The 23,625-nt window shown below is 38.6% G+C and overlaps 4 protein-coding genes and 1 pseudogene across 4 annotated transcripts; 2 read left to right on the top strand and 3 right to left on the bottom strand.

Annotated features, from left to right (window-relative positions):
- On the bottom strand, positions 1-8,155 carry LOC149003265 (transcription factor UNE12-like). The gene is made up of 7 exons (XM_089137435.1): positions 7,082-8,155; positions 6,701-6,796; positions 6,002-6,127; positions 5,221-5,286; positions 2,716-2,781; positions 1,498-1,575; positions 1-965 (listed from the first exon to the last, which is right to left on the bottom strand). The coding sequence occupies exons 1-7, from the start codon at positions 7,367-7,369 to the stop codon at positions 735-737; spliced, it is 951 nt and encodes a 316-aa protein (XP_088993561.1). The 5' UTR covers positions 7,370-8,155; the 3' UTR covers positions 1-734.
- Positions 8,156-8,482: 327 nt separating this feature from the next.
- PNSB5 (NAD(P)H dehydrogenase 18) lies at positions 8,483-10,968 on the bottom strand. The gene is made up of 5 exons (XM_089138936.1): positions 10,678-10,968; positions 10,530-10,590; positions 9,750-9,812; positions 9,608-9,666; positions 8,483-9,511 (listed from the first exon to the last, which is right to left on the bottom strand). The coding sequence occupies exons 1-5, from the start codon at positions 10,948-10,950 to the stop codon at positions 9,281-9,283; spliced, it is 687 nt and encodes a 228-aa protein (XP_088995062.1). The 5' UTR covers positions 10,951-10,968; the 3' UTR covers positions 8,483-9,280.
- Positions 10,969-12,631: 1,663 nt separating this feature from the next.
- LOC149003263 (tryptophan synthase alpha chain-like) lies at positions 12,632-19,892 on the top strand. The gene is made up of 9 exons (XM_089137568.1): positions 12,632-12,914; positions 13,404-13,550; positions 13,645-13,710; positions 14,242-14,350; positions 15,365-15,441; positions 16,769-16,846; positions 18,822-18,899; positions 19,581-19,640; positions 19,758-19,892. Exons 1-9 carry the CDS (start codon positions 12,729-12,731, stop codon positions 19,890-19,892), a joined length of 936 nt encoding a protein of 311 aa, XP_088993694.1. The 5' UTR covers positions 12,632-12,728.
- A 27-nt stretch (positions 19,893-19,919) lies between these two features.
- LOC149003262 (pentatricopeptide repeat-containing protein At2g29760, chloroplastic pseudogene) lies at positions 19,920-21,839 on the bottom strand (annotated as a pseudogene).
- A 109-nt stretch (positions 21,840-21,948) lies between these two features.
- MEF20 (mitochondrial editing factor 20) lies at positions 21,949-23,625 on the top strand. The gene has a single exon (XM_089137567.1). It carries the CDS (start codon positions 21,958-21,960, stop codon positions 23,407-23,409), a length of 1,452 nt encoding a protein of 483 aa, XP_088993693.1. The 5' UTR covers positions 21,949-21,957; the 3' UTR covers positions 23,410-23,625.

Below are 23,625 nucleotides of genomic sequence, written 5' to 3'. Positions count from 1 at the left end.
CTACCTCACCATTTAAAACCAAAGGAAATGATGTAGATTGGTCCCCTAGAGAAATCAGTGTTAAACACATCCAAAATGGAGGGACAAAAATAATATACAAACGGACATCCAAATCCAACTCCATCACACAAACCAAGCCACTAGTGAAGCACAATGAATTTCTGCCAAGACTAACCATCCAGCAGGATTTTCCAAAGCGACCACAACCATCCTTTTTCCGATTCCTTTATCCAAATACATCATATGTGGGTTCCAACCCTTTCAGAATGTCCCACACAACCACCACACAGGGAAGAATGGAGAAGAAAACAGCTAATAAAGAAGGATAGGTCCCTACCGCAAAGGTCTTTTCTTCTACAAACCACTACTTTACCTTTACACTGATAATAAACTAAAAAAAGGAAAGACAAAAACATAGCTGAGAGATAGGACAGGACAGCCTTGACAATCTCATTTGACTCGAATCCCGCATGCCACCTGTGGCGCCTGCAACTTTTTCCCTTCTAGCATGACATGAGAACCGGGTTGATGATATAGGATGAGAACCCAAAAGTGATCTTATCGTTTCTGACTTTGATTGCAATGTCGCAGGCAAGTGGTGCAGTGGTAACCATCCCCAGCAGAAAATAAAGTTGGTAGGCTTAATAAGACCATTATAAGGGATGAGTGGCCATGGGAGAATGTTGGGAATTGCGTTGAAGGGCACGTGCAGTTGTGTTGCCTTGCCGTTAAACCTATGAAGGGGTGTTGGACTCGGCTGTCATTAGTGATGAGCCGTCTTGTTGATGCATGTGGTAGATGGCTGAAGCAAGTGATAATGGCATGATGCAGAGTGCCTTGGATTGAAGGAGCTGCATTGCTGCCCCAACATCTTCCTCCATAAGCTTTGCTACTTGCCGTTCTGTGCCATCGTTTGACCACTTATCCCACGTTTGTTGGTTGATTCCACCTTCACTGCCTTCCCCCTTCAACCCAAAGAGTCAATAGTCAAGTTACCATGATAACAGAAAAGAAAGGTATCTTGCAGAAGAGGTCAAAGAAACTCAATGACTGCAATAAACATTGATGGAACAAAGCGAAACAATTTACTAATTCATACAGATGTTAAGGGACAAATTAAAGCAAAACTAGTTCTAGGAATGCACGGTTGCAACTTGCAAAGCTACATCAATATAGCTCTTACAACAACATATGGAACCCTATTCATTATTATACCTCAACTGAGTTTTTTTAGACACAATTTGAAAGCCATCTACTTTGATATCTCCTCCAAACTCGAGTAGATCCCCCACACCCCCAGTTGTTGATTCACCAAGGAACAGACTCATTGTTGTTACCTAGGGTCTAGCTCTTCTTTTCAGCCTAGTTCTTAAAGACTGTTTTCTTCAACCCCCCCCCCCCCCTCTTTTTCTTTTTTCCCTTTGTAAATTCTCTCCTTTCTTGCCCTTCGGGTTTTTTTGGTAGTGGTGGTTTATTCATCCAAAAAGAAGAAAGTACCTCGACTGAGTTTAGTGGGATGTCAGCTACAAGCTGTGCTACTGCGCCAGCTCCCCCAAGTCTGCTCATGCTCAAAACCTGTAAATAGGGTCAGAAGGGGGGAAAAAGATTCACCAATTACCAGCACCACAATAAAGTTATTTGATGATGCAAAGATGCATATTCTAAGGAGTGCAAAAGATAGTAATTCTCATCAATCATCGAATCCAATTTCCAATTCAAAGATGATTAGCTCATATTTCAGAACATTAACATGTTAGAGATTCAAATAGCTGAGAATCAGGTTAATAGCTCCTAAAGGTGACCAAAACTTGCATGCATGACTTATGTGGGGGTCCGCCTCCACAGACTAAAGCAAGACAACAACTCCAGGTAGCCACCCATGATAAGGTTTTCCTATAAACTGCATGGCAATAAACAAAAGGCATACAATTTTGGATAAATCCCAAGGGAGTAAAGTTGACAATGACTGAACAAAACATTAACAGCAACTACTTGATGCATTTGCATTATACTGATTGGATCAACATGATCACATATGAGGCCTAGTGCAAGCCCTTTGGGCCCACAAGGTGCTTTCAGCATTCCAATTGGTTGAGCTAAACCTGAGTTTTGGGTAGTTATATCATAGGTCGTGCTTTACACTCATACTGAATGCATATAATGCACATCATGAGCCCATAAGGAGGTTTTGGTTGATGTAAGTTTCATTAGTAGTGAGAAATGTTTCTTACTCTCTGTATTTTCTTTTTACAACCATTTAAGGTTCCAAATCTCTAGTCAAAAACGTCAAGAGGTCTTTGTGTGTAAATGTGTAAAAACAAGTATCAACATTCATGGAGGTTATATCCCACAAATGTTGGAGTTGGAAAAAAGAAAAGTTAATCAATCACCATGACAAATGCATATGGCAAATAATGGACCATTCCCTACTGTTGGTTCCACCTATGCGAGGCCCTGGGAGAGGCAAGTTTAGAGTTGGTGTCGAACCAACCTTTGATACTTTTGTGCTGAGTGGCTACCCTCAACACTCAAACCAGGGCAAGTTCAAACCTTTTACCTCTAAGCAATTGTCCCTGTGAATGGATTTAAATAAATTATAGCTCAACTGTGAAAGTGAAACCTGTTCCTTTCTCTCTCTCTTTCTCTCTCTCCTTTTTTTTTTTTTTTTTTTTTTTTTTAATTTTTTAGGGGGGTAGAAAAGTATGACTTGTTTACCTTTACTTGGAGTCGGAGAAACTTTACATAATCCACAATCTCATCTAGCATGGCTGCCCTGTCTGTCTGCAAAATCAAATCAGACTGTTAACGGGTGGAGATAGTAAAATGGTGAGTTGAATTACAAATAAGCCTATTATTTCCCATCAAGAGCTTGCTGCAAGCTTGGCACTTGGTAATCATATATCTGTCAAATCTCTGAAATATTGCCTTATGCTATCTTCTTACTTATATTCTTATACATGAATATATGATTATAAAAGGGTCGGACATAAGCCATCCGAGGCAATACATGTTGAGGAAGCCTGTTCAAGGCAGAACTGCTGCAATAAGCATTAATTTCTCATGAAAATTGTCCAATCTCAGATTAAGATGTTCATTGTTGGCCTTTAAGCTGTAGGATCACCAAAGGACTACACTAGCCATAGTGTTATGGTGGGCTAGGAGCCTAGGTGACACATTATTAAACAATGCAATTTTAAAGAAAGACATAGATAAACACCTATATATGACATAGAAAACTTATTTTAGTCTGTCATATAGGGAAAGGGCTTACGTGTAAATATAAGAATTGTTTCTATTTGGTTCTAAATACAAAGACTATAAGCGAGTCACTTTTAGACATTTAATGTGGAAACTGTAAGCTAGATGTGTCTAGGACTTCACAGCTTTGGATAGGGAGGATGAGTTGCAGCAACTCAGTCTTCTTCCTCTTGATGCTGTATGGAAGGGATACAAGGTCCTCAGCATTAGAAAATACATAAGCAGGTCTGCCCTCTTCCTCTTACTCAACAGCAGCGGCAGTAGCCCTGCAACCTTCCTTGTCATCGGCTGTTGGTTTTCTGCTACTGCTTCTGCATCCTCTTACTCCTTTTTCTTCTGTAGCATCAAGGCTGCCGCAGCTCCAATCTTCTCTGGCAGAAGCTTCTGCTGCTTAATCCTCTCTTCCTTTTATGTCTTCCATCATTTTAAACCTTTTCCAGTTTTTGGCCCTGTTTCCTGAGCTCATTGTTTTTAAATTATGTTCCCTAGACAGAACAGTGGATTTGATCTTGCCCCTCACAAACTGCCTTGGTGCTGAGGTGATGCCCTGACAACTATGACACCGGCAGTGACTTTTCAAATCGAAACAGAGATGTCAAGTTATCTGATCATAATTCATATATTATTACTAACTAAACAGTTCTATACAGAGAAGTCAAACTATCCGATCATAATTCACATGTTACTGCTAAACAGTTCTGCCGCTATTTGCTTTTGTTTCTTCCTAGTACTTTTTCTTCTGTGGCACCACGGCTGCTGCAGCTTCAATCTTCTTCAGCGGAAGATGATGCTCCTTAACCTCTTCTGTTCCCTTCAGACATTTTTAACACTTTTCTGTTATTAATCCCCATTTGCAGACAGAAAATTGACTATTTGCCTTGCTCCTCAGACACTGCCTTGGCACCAAGACAACAATGACAAGTACCAACTTTCCAAACCAAATCAAAGAAGTCAAAGCATCCAATCCTAATTCAAAGATACTAAGGGAAGTCAAAAGGAAAAACATAAAAAACTATCACTGGCCAACAATCTCACTGAATGGGATGCACCAAAAGTTTTTTGATTCACAAACACATTTATTCTGTTGATATACCAGCATGACTGCATTAAGCTGGAAAAGCCCTCCATAAAATTGGAATAATCTTAACAAATAACATCACAATTTGCATTCTTACATGATTCTTTACACTCAAACCTCTGATTCACAGGATTCTTTTCCCCCCATCTCTTAGCCCTTGTGGACATTGTCTTTGGGATCTTAGACTAGGTACACTTATGAGTAATCTCGCCTATAAACTTCTAACTTGACATCCTTCAGAAAAACCAATTCTGTTTTGTTTATTGCTCATGCTGTTCTTATTTTATGTTTCTTCTTAAAATTCTTATTCTAAATGTAAGGATTCCATTGACTTCATAGGGCCTAAAAGAGGGATCCAAGAAGTTTCAGGACCTAGTTCATCCACTGGGGCCTATAGTTTCTAAATGAAAAATTCCTCAAATTCTTTAAAGGAATTGCTAGTAAAAAAAAATCCATGCACATATGTAGTCAAATGTTGGCTTGACAGTTATGAGAAAGTTTCAGAGGTGAACTTGTGGCTCCAATATTAGCAATTTGTGAGGCCCATCTGATGATAAAAAGGCTATAAGTGTACTCAAAGTTGGAGACAAACAAAGCAAAACATATATCATGAAAAATCCTTGAATGACACATCTGACCCTTTCATTTCCTGCTTTGTCTTCGACCTCCCTCTCTGAGCAACTGATTATTTAAAAGTCATAGAGAAATGTCCACAAACATGGTTCATTAGTCAAAGAAAATTAGGATGTATTGAGACACCTTTATCACTCATTGGATGGTAAACTTTAGTTGTAACCAACTTTTACACGCAAAGCAATTTATTGTAAGAAAGAGAATAAACCAACTGTTCACATAAGAAGCAATAAAAAGGATGAGACAATGACCTTGTTAGAGCTAGGTACAAGTTCCTGCAAAGCCTTCATTCTTTCTGCAATCCTCTCCCTACGCAACTGCATTGAAAGGAAAAACAAAAAGGTGTACAGCATCTCCCACAAAAAAAAAATAATAATAAAATAAAAAACAACAAATTTGAGGGTAGTTCATGGAGTAACCAACTAAAAACTAAATATTTCTAGATAGAATTCTATTTTATGATCCTAGTCAATGCTGAAGGTTTTCCAAAGGGCATCTCTCCTCAACAGAAATCCTTTCAATAGTAAAGAACCAGAGAAACATGAAGAGTGTGTTGATTCCCTTAACCATCAATTATTAACAAGAGCTATGAGATTTCCAAGCAGGAAGAGACAACCGAAAGGTCCAACTCCAACTTACCCACCACATATTGAGTTGATTCATGTTGTACTTACTTGAGTACATTACTGGAATCTATTATTACTATTATTCTTTTTTTCTTTTTTCTTTTTCTTTAGGTTGGGGTTGGGGGTTTGGTTTGCAAATCTAATGGCTTCATTAAATCAAACAGTTTGAAAAAGAAGACAGAGGTTGCCAGTTTTATGATACGTATAAGTTCAGTAGGTTGCTCTCAACAATATTTAATGAGCAGTTGAAATCGGTTGACCTGCTCACTAGAAGCAGTTCATTGCTTGTGCCTTCCTATGGTAGACCATAGTCAAACCTTAAATTTGTACAACTAAGCACCAGATTCAGCAGCTTCTATCCGATAGGTTTCATAAGTATCACATAATGCATGGGATTCAAGATTACCCGCTCGGCAATACTATGGGGATCAGTGGCTTGCCCTCGTCTAGCCCGCACTCTTGGACGGATTCCGGGTGAATGTAAAGGGGGTGCAGCAGGAACCACAGGCTGTGTAGATTGACCGTGGAAGGGCTGCATTAGACAAGAAAGAATATATAAACTTACAGGATTTCATTCGAGCTAGAACTTACTACTGAAAGAAGCAAAAACATGTTCATACTCAAGACACCAGAGCATATGGGCTCCCATGAATCACAGGAAAATGACCATGTTCACAAGGGTTCAGGCAAATTTACAACCTTTGTTCAACGTCAGACCTAGCACTTCACTTGCAACTACTACCAACTACAAGTTCATAAATTGGCCATCACACATTTAGGTCTAATCATTCAAAGGGCAAATGGGTTTACCTAACAATCACTCTGTAACCATTAGGTTAGGTTAAGTCAAATCTCCCGCTTAAGCAACTCCAGGCCACAGTAACCTGACGAGAAGGAAATCCATTCTCCTCTACAAGAAGGTGTACTAAGTCGCAAGCATTTTCAGATTAGTGGAAAAATTTTCATGCCTGCCCCAGAACAAATTTTCAGGACACTTTCCAAGTGAAGTTGCCCATGGGAGATAAGAAAGGTCATGAAGAATTATTATTTTCCAACTGAAAAGGAAAAGGAAATTGGGCTTATAATGAAAATATGAATGAAGCACCTGATGGACCTGAGATGAAGCAGGCCAGAACGAATGTGCCTGTGCATGTCCATACCCCTGAAACAAACTCGTCGTCAACTGCACAGAGTCTCTTTCCTGCAAAAACAACAAACCCAAGCAGTTAAATACCCAACACCACCCTCGTTTACATTATATTCACAGACATGCCCCTCCATCGTTCACGCAGTTGTGTCGCCGCTGTTCTCCCGGAATACCCGGGGGAAAAAAAGAAGAAGAAAAAAAAGATAACTTCTGAAATTCCCACACTTTCCCACACAATTTCCGACAACGAAACTGGAAATGTTAAATGCAATCTAGCATCTTCACATGCACATGCATGAGAATTTCCTGCAACTGCAATCAAAGATTGAGAGGACTTACGTCCTTTCCCGTAGAAATCTTTGCATCAACACCTTCTCTGAACAATTTACCGCTTCCAGTAGCTTCCTCTGGTTTCATAAAACCAGTTTTCCCCTGTTCCAAGCTCAACCCCAAGGGAAAAACTGGAGTTGTCCCCTGATACCCACCACCGGAACTCAACTGCAGAACCATCGAGGATGACCCTGCTGCTGTTCCAGACAGAGCAGACTCGTTTCCTGTGTAATTTGGAAGCCCTAAGATTTGATCGAAGAAATCGTCACCTAAGGCTTCTGGAGGATTGTTTGTCATGACGGAGATGTTCTAGTGTGATGATGAAGTGCAGCAGCAGATATACGAAGACTGGATTCTTCTGCAAGAGCTTGTAATTATAAAGAACATCTACAATCTACATATATATATAGTGAGAGAAAGAACGTGCAAGGGATGGAGACGTCTGAGCTAGTGCGGAGCCTGGACAGTGGAGGAAGGTTTGAGGAACCCAAAAGCGAGGTTGTCGGCGGAAGAGGTTACAGCTACATCGCCCGATAAACCGGAGAGATTTTATGTTTTCGAGGGATTGCTCTACATAATTCCCATCTTGTATATTATAAAAAAAAAATAGCTTATTTTAAGCCTTCTCAATAGCTCAAAAACTCGAATGATGGGATTCAGAGACAGAGGAAGGGAGTGAGACAACAAAAGCGTTGAACCAGAAAGAAAAAGAGGAAGAAACACAAAAGCGTTTGCTGGCGATGGCTCGGTGGCCTTCGAAAGCCTCTCAATTATTCTCTTCTTCGATCGCCTTGTTCTGAAATCGTTACTCGCGCTTCTAGTTGAGTGCAAAGGAAGACACAGAGAGAGATGAAGGGCCAGGGGAAGAATCTAAAAGCGAATCTAATATTTTCAGGAGCTAAAAGAAAATAAAAATAAATGCAAGTTGTATCAAAATTACGAATCTTGCCATTGTTTCCTTCTTAACCAACCGATTATAAAGCAAGCCATCCGACGGTTGAGATGGGGTATCAATATTGCCATTATTCTATGCAAAAGTTATTAATGCATATGTATGAAATAAATCCTGGAATAAAAAATTGAAGTCTAATTTACCAAATGTATTCGTCAATCAAATGATTGGCATGGTTTCCAAATGGTGATCCGAGGCGGATTGCCTGGCTCTGTTAGCTTATTGCGGGGGTTTGTATTGTTTACTTTTCCCGGGAGTTCGCTGATGTTAGTTGGGGCCCGTGTTGTTCGTTTGTGGTGGGCCAAATTGGGTGTTATTGGGAGATTCAAATTGTTATTGTGAGAAAAATAATTAATATGATTTTGACTCTGTTTAATTTATACTTTGATTTTTCTCATATCTTACCAATGCCTCATGCTGATCTTAAGAAGAACCTAGAAGAAAAAATTTCCAAGCTTTCATTAATAACATGTAAGGAACACAAAGGATACAAGAGAACAGTTCAACCCATCTTTTCAAAAAAAAAAAAAAAGAATGTAACAACCACATATATGATTCTAAATGAAATGGGTTTTGGAGTTTTGTGGTTTCTTTTCCTTCTCTCAATTATAAATGCCCCAAACCAAACTTTGGAGCTTATTTCTTCTTATTACTCTATCCATGGCATCCACCACCTACTCTACATTCTCTCTTAATTCGTAAAATAATTCCCCTTCACTCCCCTGCTCCCCATTTTTGGCAGACACTCATCTCAGTACTAACTTTCTCACCTACAATTTTCCATTCTATATCATACAACAACCCTCCACCTCTCTAATCCACTTAGCTTCATTTTGATGATTATCTAAATCGCCTTCTAACCCATATCTCCAACCACTAACTTCTCTATTCAATCATCTCCAATTTTTATACTAGTTGGGGGTGGGGATCTTTAATTTAATTCATCCCATAGCCGACAGGTGTGTGTTTTGTTGTTCATCTGTGATGGAAGCTTGGACTAATAGAACTGAATGGGAATCAGTCTTTGCCTGTCATAATTTACAATGCTTTTCACTGTATGAATTTCTGTATACAGCTGATGAACAGTGTTATTCAACATTAGCAGCTCCAGCAACAATTCCTTAACAGATCATTCAATATTAACAGATGTAACAATGAACCTTCGTGATCTAAATCAAACTGCTCCCCAGTGCATCTGTATTCATCTGCAGAAACAGCCTCAGTAGTACATCCAAGCTTTGTCAATGCAGAATGTTTTATATTTTCTCTATGTTATCATTCTTCACAGTGAAATCCCAAAGTTCACCATATTTCTCATTGAAATCCCATATGTCCATTGTGTTGTAATCAGACATTAATTTATCACGAGCTCCTCTCTCCATATTGTAGATTTGGGGCTCAAAGTTATGGGGTTTATCTGGTTTTCCCATCTCAATGATACAAAATACCACCACAAAAATAGCTGCTCCAATGAAAATGTAGTCTCCCTGCAAAACAGCAGATCAGAATTTTAAAAAATATATAGCAGCAATGTTTCATAAACTTGATTCAGTACTCTTCCATAAAACTAGTTCTTTTGTTACCGGAACATGGTATGCATATCCAAGAGCTACTGCAGGAGGGAAAGTCCATGAAATGAACCCTACCAAAGAAAAGAAGGGATTTAAATGAGCACCATTTGTAATCACTTGCAGGTCAGCCATTAATTTTACTGAGTATTACTACCCTGGAAACCCGTAGGAGGCTCTACAGCTGCAAAATCTTCAGCAACTGCTCCCCAGAAAGTTCCTGCACTCAAAAGAAAGAAAATTGTGTTGGGTTTGGTAAGTCTTGTACTTTGTGTATTTATATAATTCAAATTTATTTTATTTGTAATTAAAACACATCGAGAATTCTTTGGAGATGAAAAGATGTCAAAGGGTTTCTTACTTCCCAAACAAAACCTCTTACATCTATGTATAAACTCTGGTTCATCAATAATAAACAAGAAAAGCACTTCGAATTGTTGATCCTGTGGCCAGAGATGGCGGAGAACCAATAGTTCATTATCTAATGATATTTCCGTTCTAATACTCCAACAGAAAGTTATCAGTATTTATCAAATCTGTTTCTATCTAACGGAAGGCTGTTGGATCAAATGACAAATATATTGTTGAGCAAGAGAAAGCTTTTCCCGGATAAAATTGTAATTATAAGAAGACTAAGTTTTTAGATTTCATAAGTAGAAAAAAAGGACATTTTCAAAGGTAGTATGGTGAGATTTATAGTGAAATCTTTTTATCTCCCGAGTCATGAAATTGAAGAACTGACTTACACAAATTGGAATTTCTTACGCTTTAGGTTACACAAAATGAAAATTTTTCCTTCGCCCTGATGGAAATTCCAACTCAATGAATGCTACAACGAGCTTTCATTGAAATTTTGTAACACTACAAACTCCAGGATACCAGGAAAAGAGTTAAGAGAATTTTCATCAATAAAAACTATTGAGGTCGAAAGTTAAACCTTTTTCATCACTCTCATGATAAGTGTGGTGATCATCGTACTCTCCGTAAATGAAATCTTCCTGAATTTCAGAACATAAAAAACAATCTAAACATTTCCACTCAAAAGAATGCAAAAGAAAAAAATTACAGATGAACCGTTCACTTACAGGACTGACGCCATTTGTTCTCCAACGATCAATTTTGTCTTCATTGAGATCCGGTTCTATCTCCGACAATCCTGCCGCATTCAATCTTGCGGAACCGTTGCTATTTTGCCTGAAATTGAGGTGAAAAGCTCTCAAGGTTTTGAAAGGAACACTGGCCAGAACTTCAGAAGCGGGTTTTGAGAAGACTCTTTGGACTGAATTGTTGGAGAGTACCGAAGGTGTAGAAGAAATCGCCATTATCGCCTTCTGATAAGCGCTTCCACTGCCCGCCATTTTATTTTCAATCTTAGCAACGAAATAGAGCCGTTCTCCTCTTATCCTATAAATGAATGGTGATTGTCCAACAAAAAAAAAAATGGTGATTGTCCAACAAACCGGGTCTAACTCGATTCCGAACCAAAACCGGGCTGACTCCAGTTTAATGTATTGCTGGCCCAAATTCACGGTTCAACACTTAATTATAATTTGAATAAACCTGAACCAAAACAAAATGAATGAGAGATAGGATCTTATTGAACTCCACGTAAGTTACACCCCCATTGTGTGGTAGTACGGGTGTCAATCGGATTTCGGTATGGTACCAACTTTGAATACCGAAAACCAATCCCGTACCGTGCCAAATTTACACGGTACGGTATAGTTTCGGTATTTGTAAAAACGGTTTAGTACGGTTTCAATATTACATTGGTATGGAAAAACAATTTAAACAATGTATCTAATGCGGTACACTTTTGGTTCGAACAAACTCATGCCACTTTTGTTATTAATTCATTATGATCCTAATAAATTGTGACCAAACAATCGATAGAATTTGATATTAACAAAGACAAAACAAGTAAATTTAATTAATAGAGACAATAACAAATAAATATAAGAAAATGAGTGAAGGATGAAACAAAAAAACTGAAATAGGGAATTATGGATAGGATAAAGGTAAAATGTTTTCATTGTAAAATTATATTTATATCTTTTAATTTGGTACGGTACCAATTCTGTACGGTTTCGGTATATACCGACGGTATGAGTACCTAAAACCAGAATTGTACCAAAGAAATTCGGTTTCGATACATAGCGTCTTGAATTTATAATGGTGCGGTATAGTGCGGATTTAGACAGCATGGTTACAGTTTTGGTATGCAGTTGACACCCTTATGCGGTAGAGATGTACACCCTTATGCGGTAGAGATGTACGAGGGAAGTACAAACTTCTATCTGGAAGGCGGAGCCACTAAGGGGCAGGGGCGAGGGGTGCCCCTTGAATTGTTTTAATAGTTTCCAATTTCCTTATTCTTTTCTTAATTTGTTTTCTTCTATAAAAATTGCATAATAAAAGAGTGGGTTTTATACCGATTTTCATATCTTAACAAAACCGAACTATGCTTTTTTTTCGTACCGATTTTCATACCGTCTTGTTTTTTTAAATATCGTTTTCATACCGTACCATACCGAATTACCGATACCGTATCGAATGGACACTCTTATTGGGAATGGGTTAATTGAAAAAATTAACTAAGATAGAAAATAAAGTGTTGAGTTGGTATTGTTATGATTGTTTAGCTCCATGCTTATTTGTTTGTAGGTTTGGTAGATTTCTAGGACTTAGCTTGCTTTTACCATAAATAGAATAAAGACGAGATTTTCCTATTATGGCACTAGCAAGCGGACGTTGCTTGAGTCCTGCGCAAAAAATGCATAGGACCATCAAGCCATTCACTTTAGGGCGGTGGGATCGAAATTTCGATTTCGACCGTCGAAATTCAACGGTCAAGATCAAAATTTCGGCTTGATGATCCTGTCAAGCTAATTCGCTAGCAAGCTACCCCTGCTGTACTCCGTGCGACTGTCCAGAGATTCCACCAGTCCAGCTGGCATGGTCGGTCCATATTTCACGAAGCGTTTTAAATCTGTGGTGTTCATTGTAATTCGTCTATATTAAAAGCCCTTCATTTTTAAAACAAGAACCCTGCCTAAGCCCTTCGCTGACGTAAACCCAAAACAAGAACCCATTTTTCCCTTCGCGCATTAACAAAAATTTCTTTGGGAGAAGTGTAATGGCTGTTGCTCTGAGAACAACCTCTTTTCTGCAAATCAGGCAATCTCAGAGCGACTGTTTTCGGTTTTCAGCTCCACGATTCACCGTCTCTTACAAGTCTCGACCTGTAATAATGGCAACTCTTAGTGTTGCTCCGTCTGTTGGACTTTCTGAGACGTTCTCCAGACTGAAAAAGCAGGGCAAAGTAAGAACTGCAATCTCTTAGTTTCGTTTTCCTTTTCAAATCCTTATTCTTCTATGTGTTTTTCATATTTTCCCGTCTCCATTTCTCGGGAAATTGTTTGTTTTTGTATCAACTTGCGTGATTAATCTTCGTGTTTAGAACCCTTTTCCAGGAGAATATAAATACGATGTCTTTCAGAAAATGACATTTTCTATCTGTGTGTCTGCTATTTCATACACAGAATGTATATAATTATAAAATAGAAGATTGAATTAGCCGGTTGATACTTATCTCATTGCCTCTTTGTTGTAATCAGTTTGCCTGCCAACATCTGCAAATTCTTTTCTGGATAGGTTTTCATCCACTTGTCATATCCAATAATAGATCGCTATGAAACGAGCTGATCCCAAGTTGTCTACATTGTCTAATGCAATCTGAAGATACTTTTAAAAAATCTTGCGTCCTTTTTCATAATGCTTTAAATAACAGAGATGTGTGTTTTATTCAAAGGTGGCTTTTATCCCATTCATCACGGCTGGGGATCCCGATTTATCAACAACAGCTGAAGCACTGAAAGTGCTTGATTCCTGTGGATCAGACATAATCGAATTGGGCGTACCATACTCTGATCCTTTGGCGGATGGCCCAGTTATCCAGGTTTAATGAAACGATAGACCTTTTTTTTTTGTTCATTTCTTATTTACATCACAGTTTTCTTTCTCATAGCATTGCCTTCTGTTTGATATTATAGGCTGCTGCTACGCGTGCTTTAGCGAAAGGGACTGATTTTGATTCAGTCATCTCTATGTTAAAGGAGGTAAGTCACCCATATTACTGCATTTCTCCCCCTTATTCTTTCTTTTACCCACTGCTTCAATATAACATGACATGCACCGACATAAACCTGTCAATTCATGTACTTCAAAGTGGTTGACTAGCCTGACTTAAACTTCAAAATTACGTTTCTATTCCTCATCTGGTTAACAGCATTGGATGTACTACTAGTATAGTAGTATATCATGATTAGTAGGGTAGGGATTTTTCTAGAATGTTGATTACTACATAGTTTATTCTATGAGTGGAGTAAGCATATAGTACATGCTTAAGTTCATGTATGTGGGTCTATGCATGAACATATGTGGGGATGCAATTTTTCTTTAGATACAATTGCATGTATTAGAATTGCTAGGGTTATGGTTTGTCCAAAAGTAAAGGTTATATTATGGTGTTCTTTTTATTTATTTATTGATTGTTATATATTATATTGAATTTGTGATCTACAAAGTTATTATGGTGTTTGGAAAGAAACATTATTAGAAATTTTCCCTTTTTTCTTACAAATTTTTAGGTGGCCCCACAATTATCTTGTCCAGTTGCATTATTTACATATTACAATCCAATACTCAAACGTGGCACTGCGAAGTTCATGTCCATTATAAGAGATGCCGGAGCACATGGTAATGCTTTTCTTCTTTCCTGTCTGAGATGCTAATGCTTTGTTGAATGTTTGAGTACATTTTACATCTGTTTATATACATATAAGATGGACCTTGACAGATATATGCAGTTTCTCTCCTATAGGCCTGGATATTTTAATAGCAGAATTGATGGTAGGTGTAGTTGTTGCGTTGCCTAGGCAAACCAAGTTGTAATGCTAGTTGCACACCTAGGTTACCAAATTGAAGCAAAGCACATGGATGCCAAGGTGCTGCATAGACAACTATGATGTTAAGTTGCTTGGTCTAGTGGTTGAAACCAACACCTCTTAGTGAAGAGGTCGTGGGTTCGACTCTCACTGAGGCATATTAATATCTCATCCCCCGGTTTAATAAAGCCCCTTCGAACCCCAAAAAAAAAAGTTGCTTGGTCTAGAGCATTCAATGATTTGTGCTGATACTCTATTATGCAGTATGTTATCGGGTATTTTATCCACAATCTAACCAGTGAATGGTGAATGCCCTACCTGAGCACTTCAAAATGGGAGCTAAACCATATCCATTACGTTGTTTATTGCTACGTGAATATTATCCTTCCTGTACATGTTTAACAAAAGTATAACTCAAGGAATGAATAACTACTTATGGTCTCCTCTTTGATTGACAAAGTGTTGTTCAATTTCTTCCATCAGATTTGAATTTTTATTTAGGAGACTTGCTGATTGTAGCATATGGGAATGCAGCTATATGTGTTCCAAATATAGTAGTTTTTAGTGCAATGATGCTCCTTCACAATTTCCTTGGTGTTTTCCTTGCTTATGTTACAGGAAACAAGAAAAAGGGGAAGAACTAAATTTTCTTCTTTCTGCTAACTATAGCTTGTAGAGGCTACAGTTTTTAAATATTGTCATACTTGTTTCTTCCAACATATGAATTACTTAAAACTCTGAAACTAGGTGTCATCCCTCCCTGTACTTTGTTTTCTTTTTCACCTGATTGAAAATCTAATTTTGTTTATCCATTCTTTTTCTTCAGGGCTTGTAGTTCCAGATGTTCCTCTGGAGGAGACTGAACAATTGAGGAAAGAGGCAGCTAAGAACAATATTGAATTAGTAGGTCCTCCAATTTTCATTTATTTTAAGGTTCTCAGATTTTTTCTATGCAGTAGGAAGAATTATTTAACACTAATCTTTGGCTTATAAGGTTGCTAATTTTTTAAATACATGCTTAGAAAATTAAAATTGCTAATTATCTTGCAATATTACTGAATTAAGCAACTCATATTTATTCCTAGTTTTCTTAATCTTACATTGCAAACAAGTGGGTAACACAACCAATCAGTTCGTCTTCCATGTTGGCTGTATGTGCGATTATCAATATGGCATAACTGTTTAGATGATACTTGAATATTTTTGGTAGTTAACTTCATATTTTTGTTCTTTTAAAGCAGTGAAATTATACATAGGTGTTGGGAAAAGAAACCCTTTTCCGTTTTTTGTGCAGGTTAATGGAGAAACAAGATGCCAAACAAATGCACAATTTTAACACATATAAATCAAGTCACTGAAAAAGAACATACCAAGTTTAAGCTGCAAAATCCTTCTCAAGGCAAGAGGGAAAAGCCCTTCATGAGAACAACCCTATGATAAATAATGGGATCACAGGTATCTTGTATGGTCAAAATAAAGGCTGCCAAGCTTCAAGAATGGTTACCCCTTTTAGACACTTAAAGACCAAGATGGCACACCTTACCAAATGCGCAAAGCGCAAAGTAGTGGCACCTTCATTTCTTCCCTTTTCAGAATGCACATCGTCATGCCAATCATGCCATAATACTTGTATGAGGAACCCAAGAGATCACCTTCTCTTGTTCTATTTTGTTCTCTCACTTATCTACTCACTCAGGCAAACACATGAAGGAAAACAAAAATCTCATGTGCACCTGACTGATTTGTGCATGGATACAATATGAGGGAAGAGTAAGGAAGAGTTTACACCCTTGTATTTTCTCTCCCTTCATATACATATAGAAGACCACATCGTACAAACTACAAAGAGAAGTGGGTGCATGATCGGTGAGAAGTTGAAAAAAAGTGAGAAAAATGAGTTCGTCAAGGATGCCTTTTTCTTTCTTTGGTCAGAGAAATTGAAAGGGCTAAACTCATCTGATGTATTAAGTTAGTGAGTGAGACATGGACAATGATGTTGCGAAGGGGTTGCTTGTACATATAGCTAATATATCTAAGGTTACTTATGAATTGTTTCTCTGTATAGGTTATATGTCAGCAGTTATTATGTCATGATTTATATGGTTGATTTTTGGCAAATTAGAATAGGATGCTGGCTTTCTTTTTTCATAGTTATTTTCCAAGATTTGTCACTATGACTACACCGTCTATGGTCAGCTGTTTCACTTACTTTTTTTCTTGTCTTGTTGAGGTTCTGCTCACAACGCCTACTACTCCAAGGGACCGAATGAAATCCATTGTTGAAGCTTCAGGAGGATATGTATACCTCGTAAGATGCCTTCTCCCTCAGATAAACTTTATGTGCTAATTCCTCAATTAGCTAGTGGTTTTGGCTGCATCTTAGTTATGATGCGTTCACTTTTTGTAATTTAACCATTCCCTGATATATTCTTATGGAATTTATTAGCCAGGCTTTGACTTTCCTGATATCTCCGTTTGCAGTGGGTAGTATGATTCACTGTTCTTTCATGAACTAATTATGTAGAGCCATATTAACAACATGTCCCTTCTTTGTTGTCCCTTGTTACTGGCTGTGGAGTTCAGTTCAAATTTGTGGATCTCATTTATGGTGACGGTTACCATCTTCCCTATTATGACTAGATATTTGACTCTCAAAAGGTGGGCTGTGATCCACAATTCTATGTGTGGGACTCTTACAGGCCTTCATTATTGAATCTCATTTTTCCTTGCCATGTGAATTATGACATCTTAGATGATTTATAGCTTGAACAATGTCCAGAATTGCCTAATGGTAGATAAAACTTAAAAGAATCCTCTGAGGAGGGAGGACATTATACCTGGAGAACATCAATACTCAGAATGCTGTATGAATAATCTTGAGCTTTTAAGGGAGAGTTTTAGTGCTTCAGGGTGAATTTTTCCCATCCCTTAATGTTTTTTTTTTTGCATCCCTTAATGTTGTTCTTTAATGTGGTTGATAATACAACCAAACTGAGGTGGGAAACTGAACTTCAAAGTGTATCAAGATAGTAATATCATCCACTGAATTGTTATGACTAAATATCAAGATTTGTCTGAAGCTGAAACATTGATTTCTCTATTTCCATGTGTTGGTAAAACTGGATTGAGGAAATTCCATAAGATGAGAAATTGGTACAGGTTAACTGTCTGTGTTTTCACTTCACACCATTGGATATCAAAATTCAGTAGTGCTGTTGTGGAGCCAGGTGTGGCTGAGTGTAGATACGAAGGTGCTGATGGATGTATAGACACTTTATAATTGGGCATATGCCCAAAAACCTTTGTAAGTAGTCCCTTTAGTATTTTCACCTAATAGCCTTTTCACCTCAGATGGTTGAAATTGACGAAAGGAATGAAACAACCAGAAATCCTGAAATCTCTGACAGTGTGTTGCAGTTGGTTAATTCATTTTCACCATTCAGGGATCCAGTATACTGGATGTTTAGGGATGTCATGAAGCCAAGCTGAAAGCTTTGCATGGGCTAGGAAACTTGGTTTGGGCTCTAGGCTTGGTAGCTTATTGGTTTCAGTATCTGTTGCTTTTCCTTTTTCCCCTCTTAGGTTTTCTATTTCCATTTCAAACGAATGATGCAGACTTTGTGAAGTATGCACAAAGGACTACTGAATTCCCACCCTGTCTGATACTGTTACCAAATTCTACTTTAAAGGAAAATGGGGATCCCTGACATGCTAAACAGGATTAGGAAAGGAGCATAAATTGAATTGTAGCGTTGGCGTTAGACTCTTGGGCTCTTTTTTGTATCAATTCTCATTCTCTATTATGCTTATTTAAAAGAAATAAGTACAATGATTTATTATTGGTCAAGAATGAAAAATGATCTGGTGAATTTTGTCAAAAATAAATTATGGAATGAAAAATAAGTTTGGTGTCAAAATAAAAATTGTTAGGAAATGATAGTGAGCAAGTGAGAAAAGAAGGAAAAAATATGGTTTTTATAAAAAAATGTGTATTGATTATTTTACCCTCATCTTAATTATAAAATTTTAAGTAAACCTGCGCATAAATGTAGATAATGAAATTCTCACCATAATCCATAATAGACAAAAAGTCTATTATGGATTTTGGAGGTTTTCTATTATTTTAAATAAAAATAAAACTGATAATGGATGCCAAACAATTTAAAATAATTAAAAATTCTCATAATTGAGAATGATAATTGATACGAAAAAGACCCTTGGTATCTTGCTGATGGAATAATTCTTTTACTTGAATACCATACTAAATGCATACTCTCATGCAGGTGAGCACCGTTGGAGTCACTGGAGCCCGTGCTTCTGTAAGCGGTCGGGTGGAATCTCTTCTACAAGAAATTAAGGAGGTTTGTCTTTAACACATCATTTTTGCCATCAAGTGAAAAAATTTCACTCATCTTTGGCCCAAAGCTATACAACTTTCCATCACCCTGACTGGTTGCATGATTTTTGAAAATATGCAACTTGGAGTTACTCGGTGGTACACATATTGTTTACCTTAGCTAAAACCTCGTAAAGCTGGTAGATACACTAGTATACGATTTGCAAAATTGGTTTTTGAACCTTGGATGCACAATTGGGTGATTGCAATAGGAATTAGGGTTCATTGAGGCTATGTTTGAAAACCAATAAAAGAACAGGGGAAAAAAAAGAGACAAAAATTATGGTAACAGATTGATTGATTTATTTGTGTATTCTCCTCAAATTGCATTTTTTTTCTTTTTTTCCCTTCTTTCTCTTAGGCTCTTAGCTTCCAAACATAGCCTTAGTTTGTCCAGCATTGGGAGATAAGCAACAGTCCAGAAAGATGTTTTTTGTCCAGTATCAATAACAACAGACCACAATATAATATATCACAGTCAATTGACCACAATATATCATGGTTTGGATGATTCCGTTGATGATATTTTGGGTTTATCAGTAAACTGTTATTTGCATCTGTTTGTTGGCTATCAGTAGAATTCATCATTAACTGTGATATATGGAGTCTATCATTGATATCTAATCTACCCCTGTTCTGATAACAGAGTAGTGATAAACCAGTGGCAGTTGGATTTGGCATATCAACTCCGGAGCAGGTGAAACAGGTAAGCCATAACATACATGACAATCACTCACGCGTGGCATTTGGAATATTTATGCTTCCTTTTCAAACACTATTCTGTGCAAGAACCTTATATCATGTCAACTTTCTTTTGGTTCAGATAGCAGGATGGGGAGCTGATGGTGTGATTGTTGGTAGTGCCCTGGTAAAGTTGCTGGGTGAAGCAAAATCTCCGGAGGATGGATTGAAAGAGCTAGAAACAGTGACCAAGACTCTGAAGGCTGCACTTGCTTAAGAACATAATTGTTGAAATATTTTTATATCATTCCAACTTCAACATTATCTCCATTTTTTGTAGTATAGAATGAATTTCGGTTTGCATTCGATGTGAATTGTCGCCAACAAGAAATTCATGAACTGTGCCGTTCACCTCTATTAAGCTGCACCCAGGTGCTTTCCTCATGCCACTCTCTTTCATTTCTTTCCTTAGTCTCATCACTGCATCCCATCTAGAGGCTTCTGCATACATGCTAGACAGCATGACATGAGCCCAAGGATCAGATGGGTCTAAATCAAGTAGCCTCTTGGATGCGATCTCTCCAAACTCCACATTGTTGTGGACTTTACAACCACTTAATAAAGCCCCCCAAATGACTGCATTAGGCTTCATGGGCATTTCAATTGTGAGCTTATATGCCTCTTGCAGACATCCCAGTCGACCTAGAAGGTCAATCATACAACCGTAGTGTTCGATCTTTGGTGTCAAATTATGTAGTTGCTCCATTGAATGGAAAAACTTCCAGCCTTCCTCTACAAGTCCTGCATGTGCACAGGCATTAAGGACTCCCACCATAGTGACTTCATCTGGTTGCACCTTAGCCTCTTGCATCCGATGGAAATGATCCAAGGCCTGCTTGGAATGTCCATGCATTGCTAGTCCACATATGATGGATGTCCATGAGAAAAGATCTCTCCTTGGGATTTTCTCAAACACTTGAAGTGCTTTATCTATGCTGCCACACTTGGAATACATGTCAATCAAACCAGCATCTAAAGTCGAATCCAAGTTCAACTGGTTCTTCTCCAAGTATGCATGAATCCAAGTACCCGTGTCCAAAGCCCCAAGACTAGCACATGCAGAGAGGGCAATCAACAAGGTTAATTGGTTAGGTTGGACTCCTGATGACTCCATCTGGTGGAAAAGAGTCAATGCCTCTTTGCAACGGCCTACACGAGATAGGCCCCCAACCATAGTGTTCCATGATACTATATCTGGGTTTGGCATTGTTCTGAACAATTGGTATGCAAGGTTGATGTTGTCATGTTTCATGCATTGATGAATCATGGTGTTCCAAACCACAACATTCTTCAAGGGCATCTCACAAAATAAACGATGTGCACAATCTAAACTCCCACTCTCACCATACAAAGTTAAAAATCCGCTACATATGAAAGCATCCATATCTATACCACTCTTGATTATGAAGCCATGCATTCCCCTTGCTACATCCAAGTTCGCCAGCTGACTACAAGCTGAGACAGTAGTTGCCAGCGCCACTGCATCGGGCATCAGGTTCAATCCCCTCATCTTGCCAAAGAGTCTCAGCGCTTCTTGTGGGTTTTTATCACAAACATAGGCACGCATGATTGCAGTCCACAACACTAATCCTGGTTGAGGCACTTCGTCGAACACTTTATGCCCATTATCCACGAATCCGCAAGAGGAATAGTATCCTATTAATGAACTAGAAACAAACTGATTTGTCCCACAGCCCATTTTAACAATACTTGAATGGATCTGTTGTCCCTGTTGGAGATCCGATTGAGCATCCAAAGCTCTGATAAGGTATAAAAAAGTGTGGCCACCCGGTCTGGCGCCGGTTCCAAGCATTTCCTTGTAGAGCTGAAGAGTTGTGTTTATAGAACCTGCCTTATTGTCAGCAAGCTTCTTCATCATGGTATTCCATGCAAAGAGATTGGGTGAAGGAATTTGGATAAAAATTGAACGAGCATAATTGTATTCAGTAAGTGCAGGAGAAGAGAGCAACTGAGTGGCGACGGAAGGGTCTTTTATGATACCAGAAATTATCATGTGGGCATGAATCTGACGAAGTTTTCGGGCATCACTGATGATGTCCAGTAGAGAAAGGAAAGTTGATGTTCTTGTAGTCTGCATGGTAGGTGTACTGAGATCACGTAGAATACAGTGGAGACCTTCCATGCAGTAATTTCTTCCAGTCATGTTTATGAGGTTTAGGGCTTCGTGTTTTCATTGACAAGAGAAAATTTGATTTTCCAAAGATTTAAAGGAAGGAAAATTTTATTATCACCTCAGTTGAATAACTCATTAACCAGTCCCAATGGTCCATGTCGGGGAGTCCAGGCTCCGAAGACTGAGATTCTTCTCACTGTTGCAGCGAGGGCAGCTGCTCATAAACCAACTAAAACAAATTCACGCGCAACTGATCATTAATAATTGTTGTCGAGCACCAGCAATCGTGGGCAAGTTGATCGATTGTTATAGTGTAATTTCAGCTCCAGAGGGAATGGACCATGCTCGTCTCATCTTCAGGTACGCTGATGAGCCGAACGTCTTCATATATAATGTGATGATTAGATGTATGCCGCCCAAGGAGGCAACTCAGATCTTCGCTCATGGGATTGTTATGGGTGGGATGGCGTTTGATAGTTTCTCGTATAAATATGCGCTCGGAGCATGTGCTAGGTTGCCATCATTGATGGGATTATCGGAAGGGAAGCAGATACATGCCAGGGTAATCAAGGTGGGCTTCACATCAGATGTCACCGTGCAAACGACCAGTGTACATTTTTATGCAAGTAGAGATGACCTTCTCTCAGCCAGACAAGTGTTCGACGAAATGCCTGAGAGAACTAGTGCTTCTTGGAATTCAATGATAACGAGTTATTGTTCACAGAGAAGAGGAACCAAGGACCATGCTAAAGAGGCAATGGTTGTCTTCCGTGCCATGCTGCTTGACTGCAGTGTAAAGCCCAATGACACAACAATGGTTGGTGTGATCTCTGCGTGTTCTCATTTGGGAGTATTAGAGACTGCAAACTGTGTTAATGGGTATGTACATAAAGTGATACAGGAACCAGATGATGATGTTTTCATAGGCACTAGCCTAGTGGATATGTATTCGAAATGTGGGTGTTTGAGTAGTGCTTTGAAAGTGTTCACGCGAATGAAGCAGAAGAACGTATTGACTTGGAGTGCTATGATATCAGGCTTAGCCATCCATGGAAAAGGCAGAGAGGCCTTGGAGCTATTTGCTGCAATGCAAGCTGATAATGTAAAACCAAACACAGTCACCTTCACCTGTTTATTATTCGCATGTTGTCATGGAGGACTTTTGAATGAAGGGCTCTGTCTCTTCAATAAAATGAGCAGCAAATTTGGCATTGACCCTCAAATCCAACACTATGGCTGCATTGTTGACCTCCTCGGTCGCTCGGGGCGTCTAGAGGAAGCCTTTGAATTCATAATTCAAATGCCACTTGAACCTGATCCTGTACTGTGGAGGAGTCTGTTAGGAGCATGCAAAATTCATGGGGATGTTGTAATGGGTGAGAAAGTGGGGAAGCTACTGCTACAAATGCAGCAAAAACAGGGCTCTTTAGATTCTTTGTCTACATGTGAAGACTATATAGCTTTATCAAATATGTATGCTATGGCACAGAGGTGGGAAGATGTGGAGATGGTGAGAGATACCATGAAGTGTAAGGGAATACAAACTAAACCTGGTTGTAGTGTAGTTCAATCGGCAAATCGCCTCTTGGCTGAGCAGTAGCAGTTCACTGTTCATACCAAACTCTATCTTGGTAGTCTCTAAATATATTGGCATTGGAATTTACCAAATTTATGAGTTCCCTACTCGATAACTATCGATACAATTTGGAGCCATGTAAGCGACTTGGAATTACTCTACTCGATACCAAGAGATAATGCTGGGCATGTCAAATGTGCACAAGAAATCATGGACATTGTACCAAAGCTCCAAAACATC

The sequence above is a fragment of the Hakea prostrata genome, chromosome 10 (assembly GCF_041222555.1).
Source record: "Hakea prostrata isolate BN-2017 chromosome 10, UWA_Hpros_2, whole genome shotgun sequence".
NCBI classification, from domain to species: domain Eukaryota; kingdom Viridiplantae; phylum Streptophyta; class Magnoliopsida; order Proteales; family Proteaceae; genus Hakea; species Hakea prostrata.
The sequence above is the reverse complement of the archived record's forward strand: the minus strand, read 5'-3'. Positions and strand labels throughout refer to the sequence as shown.